General features: G+C 53.0%; 1 protein-coding gene across 1 annotated transcript in view; it reads right to left on the bottom strand.

Annotated features, from left to right (window-relative positions):
• VSTM2L (V-set and transmembrane domain containing 2 like) overlaps positions 1-190 on the bottom strand; it is a 30,891-nt gene extending 30,701 nt beyond the window's left edge. The window contains 4 exon segments of the mRNA XM_006102012.3: positions 67-73; positions 75-101; positions 103-138; positions 140-190. Coding sequence (XP_006102074.1) covers positions 67-73; positions 75-101; positions 103-138; positions 140-190 — 121 coding nt within the window.
• Positions 191-8,881: the final 8,691 nt, after the last annotated feature.

Here is an 8,881-nt window from a genome sequence, read left to right as displayed (position 1 = left end):
AAGTTGGAGCGCGCAGCCAGGGTGGGGTTTGGTGGGGGAAGTCCGCGGGGGCGGCGACGAACTCACCGTGGCCGGGAGACGTGGTTGTCCCAGGGCGCGTGGGCCGGCGGGCCGCGTGGCGCCGCCGAGTTGCAGGAAAAAGTGCCAGGTAGTGGAGGGCGCCCAGCGCCACCGCGAGCGGGGCTCCCATGGTGCGCGCTCGGGCCAGGGGCGCCGCCGCCTCACATCGGGGCTCAGGAGACCGCAGACCCTGCGCCCGCCGTCCCCTGCCGGATGCGGCCTGGCTGCCCGGCTGCAACCTCTGCCCCCTGCCCGCTGAACCCGGCCCGACCCGGCTCCAGCCCTCGCCAGGCTCCGGCCCAGCCCCAGCTGCTGGTAGCGAGCGCACGCCCAACCGGCCGCCTCCGACTGCGGGACTCTTCCCTTCCGCGGAAGGCCACTGTGCGCGGCTCGCCGCCGCACCCCCTCCTTCCCACTCCTCCCTCCCGCCCCGAGGAGGCGGTGGCGGAGGGATCTGCCGCTTGATTTATCATCAAAGTTTTGCCCAGGCTGGAATTTTTAAAGCGGTACCCTCAACTTCCCCGCCCGAGAGCACAGGTAGGGGACGGGATGGGGTGGAGGAAGCCACCCCAGGGACCCGGTTCCCTCAAAACATAAAACCACTGGCTTCAGAAGCAGAAATACTACCCAACGGGATAAGAAAGGAAACCAATCCACCTGCCGCCAGACCCAACGCGCAGAGAGGGACTCCTCAACTTTGCTAGCAGGACGGTGCCGGGTCAGGGGGGCAGGTCGGGGTGGAGGTGACAGTGAGGAGGGTAGAAATCAGGGCTAGAGCCCAAGAGACCTGGTTATAGTCCTGCCGCAGCCTTTGAAATCCTGTGTGATCATGTCCGGGTGTCCACCCCTGTCTGAATCTCTTGGTCTTCATCTGAGACATGGAAATAATAGCTACCTCCAGAGGTCATGGTGAGGATTTACGAAAACGTGTGTCTAAAGCACTTAGCATAATGCCACCGTCATGGTAGGAGCGCAATAGTTATTATTGTTGTTCCCCTCCCTGGGACTCAGTTTTCGTGTCTGTATAATGGGAGTGAGGTAGGCTAGCTGCTGGGGCTCCTTCTAACAGAGTTGCTGGACTCAGTGCAGTGGATTGGATCACTCCCTTCTGGACTCCAGGGCTCCCTTCCTAGGACGACTGGCCTCATGGAATATTAGGGCGGGGGGAGGGGATAGCTAGCGAAGCCACTCTCATTAACAAGAGCAGGAATCCAACTAGATCCTCTGATCCCTTCCCTGACCGGTTTACTGGGGCTGTTGGGAGAGACTTTCAGTACAGACACAAGGGTGGACTGATGGCCCCATCTAAAAGATGAGGAAGTACATTAAATTAGAGAAGTGTCTTCTCCGAGGTCCCACGGTGAGTCTGGGGCGAGGTCGCTGAAGCCCAGGTAGGTCCCTCCTTCTCTCATCCTTTGTCCTTTTCCAGGCGGCTCTGCTGAGGTTTCAGCACCACGGAGAGGACAGCGCCAACCCGGCAACCAGCCTCTTTAGGCCTCACGGACGGGACTGCGCCTCGGCTGGCTCTTAGACGCGAGAATTCAGCACCATGGACAGAGCTATCGATTTCCCCACCAGCCCTCGCGGAGTTCAGCACCGCAGGTGCCCCGCTCTCCCTTCCAGATCACAGGCGTATCCTGTGGATAGCATTGTGACAACGCCCCAAGTTTGAGAATGGGGTTAGAGCCCTAGGGACAGCCCCCCTCCACCTCTCTGTCTTTACTCTGTCCTCTCACTCTCTCTTCTAATATTATGGCGGGCAGCACGCCGGATGGGGCCTGTGGCCGCCAGCAAATATCCAGTTCATTCAAAACTAGCCAGCCTCCTGAAGTGTCGTGCACTTACAAGTAATGTTTCAACACAACTGACAGCCCCCACAGGACCAGCGGCGCAGCGCTGTTTCAGCGCCATAGACAGATCCTGGCCTTTTTTAACCAGCTTCTGGGGCCCGCATTCACTACAGGAAATGGCCGGTTTTGTTGTTGTTGTTTGTTTTTCCGAATTGATTTACTAATCGCTTCCTTCCCACACAGAAGTGTCATGGATTCTACAAAAGCGTTTTTTTTCATTCATTAATTCGTCTGAGCCCCGCTCCCAATGCAAAGGACTCCATCGCCCCCATTATAAAGATGAAGAAACTAAGAATCTAGAAGATCACGTAGCAGTGCCGAGTCTGAAACCTAGGACTCTTTTAATTCCAGCCTGAGATCTTTCCAGAAAAATGTGGTGGCAAAACTGGCGCTCAAATTCAGGGCTTTCTTCTCACAAACCACAGATTGGGGGTGAGGGGTGTTATCAAGAAAGAAGACAGGGAGAGAGAGGAGATTAGAAGAGAGAAGAGAAAACAAGTGATTGCCTGGGGGCTGCAGAGGAGGGAGGCCGGGGAACACACTGCTGCTCTGCCAGTAACCCACCGGCTGACCTTCAGGAGTCCTTTCTCCCCATAGTCTGGGACAGGGCTAAACCCAGTAACCTCTAAGATTCCTTCAAGGACAGACCTCCAGGGATTTTATGACTTCGAAAAGGCTCATGCTGTAATGGCTTGGCTCAAAACCCTCCAATGGCCTTGTTTATTTGAGAAATCCTGACTTCTTTAGTTTGCATTCAAGGTTCCAGCCTCACCTCCTGCATATACCTTCTGCTCCAGGCACAATTCCTTCCATGTTCCCTCCCTGAACATGCCCTAACTTCAGCATGTCCTTACCCTTCCCAGTGCTTCCACTCTGCTTGCATGCATGCCTTCTCTCCTATCTAGCTGAGTCCCCATTGGCCACGGTCCAGCCTGACTCTTTCACAGAAAGTAATGCCTGCTGCCTTCTCCTAGTCCCCGGGCCTCTATTGGCCCATCACTGTCTACCCAGCACTATGCTAAGAACTTTAATTATCTCACTTATATTTCAGAACAACCAGGTCATATAGAGTAGAATAGTGTGATTATAAGTGTGGACTCTAGTTTTAAATCCTGCCACTTGCTAGCCATGTGACCTTAGACAAGTTACTTAGCCTTTCTGTGCCTGAGCTTCTCATCTGTAAAACTGAGATAATAATGCCTCTGTCACATGATTATTGTGAAGATTAAAATGACTTGCTACATGGAAAGGTCTTAGAATAGCCTGAAACATAGCAAATACATGATACATGTTGGCTATTATTATTAATAGATAAGGAAACATGCTCAGAGAGGTTAAGAATCTTGTCTAATGTCACACAGCAAGGCAGTCGTAGAGGCGTAATATGTTTGATTGCAGGACACATGCTCTTAGGCATAATACCTAAGCACATCTAGTTCAATGTACCCCTTTGCAGCTTAGAAAATTAAGACCCAGAGAGGATGAGTGAATTCCTCAGAGTTACACAGCCAACCATGACAAAACTAGATCCAAGTCCTCTGCCTCCCAGTTCACGGCTCCCCCGCTATACCATTCTGCCCCATATGCATTTCCTACAGCACCTAAATTGCTCTTTACAGTTTATAAAGCACATTCACATCCATGATCCAGCACAGGTTGCACAATGAGGTGGGGCAGAAGCTGGATGTGACAGGATGAATCCTCGGCCCATATTCCTCCCCTGTGTCATCCTGTCTCTTTTCTGCTTCACTGATCCAAGTGCCAACTGCAGGCACTGTGGAAGCTGGGAGCCTCGTGAAGGCTGGTGGTGAACACAGACTATCCCGGAAAATGGTCTCTGGGAATTCACCAGGGTGGGTGACTCTTGTCACTCATTTCACTCGGGGAACGCTCCAGGAGATAGTAAGCTTCCCGTCCCTGGAGGCAATTAAACAAGCATCCAATGGTCTCGTGGATACCAGGAGGCAAATATCACTGCTATTTCCATTACCCAAAGGAAGCTCAGAAGGCGAACATCATGTCAAGCATTTCTGTCAGGAAAGATGATCTTTTTAAAGTCCCTCCCCCCCCCCCACCAAGTAGGGGATCTCACACTGTCCCCTCCTCTGACCCAAGCTCCCTGGAGAGTCCACACCCTCCCCTGACTCAGGGAGGCTACCCTCCCTTCCCTCCTTGAGAGGTGTCACTTGAGCGCCACGGCTCTGTCAGTGGTAACAGCCGTAAGATTTGTCCTTTTAATCCAGAATCAATAGCAAATTTCATTTAAAAATAAATTAAACCAGGCATTGGAAATCATTCACCGTGTGGGCCAGCACCCTATATAGTGCCGTCTAAATGGCTTCCTTTTGCTCATCTATCAATGCCAAGATGGGGGAAATACCTAAGCTGCCTGATTCATGGAGAAACTACTTAAATGTATCAGCCCCTAACAATGAGCAATGTGAGCCCAGAGTTGCACCTTTTAACACACCAATAACATGTGGAGCACGGCTTCATAGGAGCTTATCAGAGACCCCTCGGTCACTGGCTTCGAGGGAACCCATTTATAAGGGGGAACAATGGCTTCAGTATGTAGCTGCCTAATTTCCAGAATGTATTACTGAGCTCAGAGGAGCAATGGAATCCTATTAAACTCTTATCTGCCATGGGAGGGCTGAAACCGGCAGGGGAAGCCAGACTTGGTATAGACCTGCCCGGAAAACACCAGGGCTGACCCTGGGAGGTGGGGGAACAAGCCCAGAGGGGGCAGGCAGGCGGGGCCCAGATGTGTGAAAATATGTGCATTAATAGAGCTCCAGTTTCCAGCGATTACGTTTACATCAGTGAATAAAACTTGGCAATAAAACATCGGAGTGCGTCTCAGACAGCATTTCCTTTTACAGCCTGGTGTATTTCACTCATTATAACAGGAGGCAAGGAGCTTGAGGTGTCCCCAGTTCTCCCCCTTTAATTAAACTTCCTAAATTACTGCCCAAGATTTGGATAAAGGGAGAGACTTACGGCTCTGCTAATCGCCATCTCGGTTCCCGCCCCAGCACTGTGGTGGCCCGGACTGTACCAGTTCCAATATTATTAAAGTGAAATACTGTGGGCATTGCCTGCCGGGGCTCTGGTTTGTAAAAGGAGATGCAACCTCAGGAGAGAAATTAGCTCAGGTTCGGGAAGGAGGCTTGGGTTCTAGGACTGGGTTGCCATCACCTCGCTGTGTGACCTAGTTCAATGTGCCCTCTTTGCAGCTTAGGAAATTAAGACCCAGAGAGGACGAGTGAATTCTCTGAGCCACACAAGCTTCCCTATTTCCCCAAATATCCATCTGAGGCTGTTGGAATTGATTTGGGACTGGGGCGGCCCTTGAATGCACATGGAAGTGACTAGGGGAGCGTTGAAAAGTATTAATGCTCAGGCCACACCCCAGAAATTCTGACACAATCTGTGTGGCTGAGGCCTAGGCTTTTAAAAATTTCCCCAGGAGATCCCAGTGCACAGCTGGGATTGAACACCACTAGTCTAGGCTCAGAATTTTGAGATGTTAGTGGACTTTAGAAGCTCTAGGAGGCCAGTGGTGCCTGCAGAGGCCAGGCCCCACCCTGGGTTATCTTTCAGCCTGGCTGGGGGAGATATCTGGGAATCTGCCAGCCCTGCATGTACCCACAGTACCCAGGTGCACCTCACGCAGGCATCCAGGTTGGGCCACAGTGCGGACTCCAACAGGGGGCGAGGACAGGGGCTCCTCCTCTTGGGTTCCTGGAATTGGGCCAGCCAAGGTCTTAATGAGAGAGCCACCTCCCCGCAACCCCCTCAGGAATCTCAGGAAACCGAGGGCAGCTCAGGAATCCAACCTGTGACCTCCCACCAGGTTTGGGACCCTCCTCTCCTCTCATAACTGATTTCTTTATCCACATCCCCCCCCCCCCCCCAAGCTGGGCAGGAGCCCTGAGAGGCCTCTTCAGTCAGGCCCTGTCCCCGTCATATGAGCCTCCAGGTTCTGGCCCTTTCACCCATGTGGCCCCCCTTCACGCAGACCCAGGTCCTCCATCTGCGTGGATTCTGAGCCTTCATCTGCCCTCTGCCTCCTCAGAACTCATGGGCCAATGAGGAAGCCTCTGTCCAGGCTGAGGGCTGTGCCTGGGCCAGAGGCCAGGGGGAGGGGGAGGTCATTTCAGTCTGGCCCCTGCCCCTGCCCCTGTCAGGCTTCATAGCTCCATAAAGACCCCTGGGTCACTCTGAGTTTTTCTTCTGGGTCCTAGCCTGGGTGTGTCACACAGAGTGAAGACTTTGTTTAAAACCTAGAATTTAAAATATCTGTTTTTTAACAGGGAAGGATCATCACCACTGCCCCTGTTGTATAGATAGAGAAACTGAGGCCCAGAGAGGGGTGATGATAAGCCTGGGATCTCACAGGGAGAAAATGGCCGAGCCGGGCTCAGGACCAGGCCTCCCGACCCCACGTGAGGTCTTCACGCGTCACTGTCTGGGGAGGGCACACAGGATCCATTGTCCCCTCTGCCGTCCAGCAGCTCTTTCCGAGACACCCCAATTCTATGGCCTCTCAAAGGGGGCACCTCTCCAAGGTCCAAAGAATCCCTCTAGGCCTTAACTCTCAAATTTGAACCTGAGCCCATAAACTGTGTTCTACCAGGCCCGGGGACGTGTCCACGTGGCATGTATCTGTGTTGTCCCAGCAAGGAGCCTAATGATAATTCCCATCAAAGGCAATTAATTGCATCGGAGAGACGGGGTTCCTAGGGCCCTTCACCCTGCAAACCGGGTGCTTATTAAACACGACGGGACAGCAGGGTCTCTGCCAATTTCAAGGCTCTGCTTGTGAGAGTGTTTTTAAAATCCTGAAATGACTTTAATGGCGTGGTTAATGCCAGTCTAAATATTCTACGACTGTGAGTAATTAGCTAGACCGGCGCTGTCCAATAGAAATCAAATGCAAGCCGATGTGTAATTTTAAATGTTCTTTTTAAAGAAAAAGCAACAAGTGAAATTAATTTATTAATGTATTTCATGTAACCCGATGTACCAAGCACATTGTCATTTCAATGCGTAGTCAATATAAAACATTATTCATGAGATATTTTACATTCCTTTATGTGCCAGGTTGTCAGACTCCTTTGTGTATTCCACGCTGGTGGCACATCTCAATTCAGACTGGGCACATTTCCAGTGTTCAATAGTCACACGCGTTCACGACTACCCGAGTGGGCAGTGCAGATCTAGACCCTTCCAGGTGAGGCCTGGGGCTAGAATCTCCATAGATCCCACACAGGAAGAGGGAAGGGGCATCTACTGAATACTCACTGTGTGCCGGGCTCTGCGATTTGTCTCAATAAATCCCCACAACAAGGCTGGGAGGTAGCGGGTATTCAACTCATCTCATAGCTGAGACAACTGAGGCTCAGAGAGGTGAAGTGACTGGGCTGAAGTCACACAGTGGCTAGAACCAGGGTCTGCTGCCGCAGGCCTCTGCTGTCGGAGCCCTCAGGTGGAGGCTCAGGCCCGAGAGGAACAGGGAGGGGGCAGCCGGCGCTGGGCCTGTCCGTGGAGCACACTCCCTCGGGAGTTATTTCCTTTTCGCTTCTCCCTCTGAGTCGCAACATCTTTTAGAGATTTCCTGCTGCAGAGCTCAGTTAGCACCCAGACGCAGTGGTTCTCAACCTTCCTAATGCCGTGACCCTTTAATACAGTTCCTCATGTTGTGGTGACCCCCAACCATAAAATTATTTTCGTTGCTACTTCGTAACTGTAATGTTGCTACTGTTATGAATCGTAATGTAAATATCTGATATGCAGGATGCATTTTCATTGTTGGCGACCCACAGGTTGAGAACCACTGACCCAGAGGGTTCGCCCAGCCTCGCCCTGAGGTGTGCTGAAGATGACACAGCAGGTGGCCACCAGGTGGCCTGTCTGTAGGGCCTCAGCATTGAACCACATGGAGGTTCCTTTGGCTCTAAAGGTGTTGTTGGGGCCCAGACCTCAGCTGGGTGGAGGGGAGAGGGTCAGCCCAGCCAACTCCTTCTGTTGGGGTTTGGTTTCCCTCCCCCCGCCAGGTGGACCTGGGAAACAGGCACACCTGGCCCTCCTCAGGCCCTCTACTTGAGTTCCAGGCCACCTCTGGCAGCCACCCTCTCCAACCGCAGCTTTTCCCAACTCTAAGTTGGAGCGTGCAACTTGACCATCGCTGCAGAGCCCTCAAGTTCAATGCTCTAGAAGGAAAGGAGGGACAGTGACTTGACCAAAATATGCAGTTTCCAACAAAGAGCTTCAGAGACCCAGGCTTTGAAACCAGAGCTGGAGCATTAAACCCAAGAAATGACATTCTAATGGTGAGATTTCAGGTCAGGATGGGGGTGGGAAAAGGCTTGGCCAAACTGACCGAGGCTGCTGGGCCTGGATCTTGGCAGAGAGGTTCTCCCAGGGGTCCCTGCTAGTGTGGCAGCATCGTTGGGTGTCCTGGGCCTCTCATATTAATAACTGATTGGCAGAATGTGGGTGGAGGTGCCAAGTAATTATATTTAAACTAGAGGCCCAGTGCATGAAAATTCATGCACTGGAGAGGGGGAGGGTCCCTCAGCCTGGCCTGCCCCCTCTCACAGTCTGGGGAGCCCTCAGGGGCAGGAGGTGACCCGGCGACCCAGGGGAAGGCGACTCCCCCATCACACCTTTGGCTGCTGCCACTTACTGGCAGCAACAAGCCTCGGCCGGCCCCTGATTTACCTGAGCCTCGGGCGGGCCTGGGCGGCTGCACAGCTGCCATCCAAGGGCTTGCCTGCACCTTGGGCTGGCCCTGAGTGGCTGGGGGGCTGAGGGGACTGGGGGACTCCAGAGGCAGGCATGCGCCTGCTGCCCCGGTGGGGCTGAGGGAACTGGGTGCTGCCATCTTGTGGCTGTGGGCGCCACCATCTTTGAGGGCATGTCATTCAATTAGCATATTCCCTCCTTATTGGCTGTGGGCGCTGCCA

Source organism: Myotis lucifugus, unplaced genomic scaffold (assembly GCF_000147115.1).
Source record: "Myotis lucifugus unplaced genomic scaffold, Myoluc2.0 scaffold_393, whole genome shotgun sequence".
NCBI lineage: Eukaryota > Metazoa > Chordata > Mammalia > Chiroptera > Vespertilionidae > Myotis > Myotis lucifugus.
The sequence above is the reverse complement of the archived record's forward strand: the minus strand, read 5'-3'. Positions and strand labels throughout refer to the sequence as shown.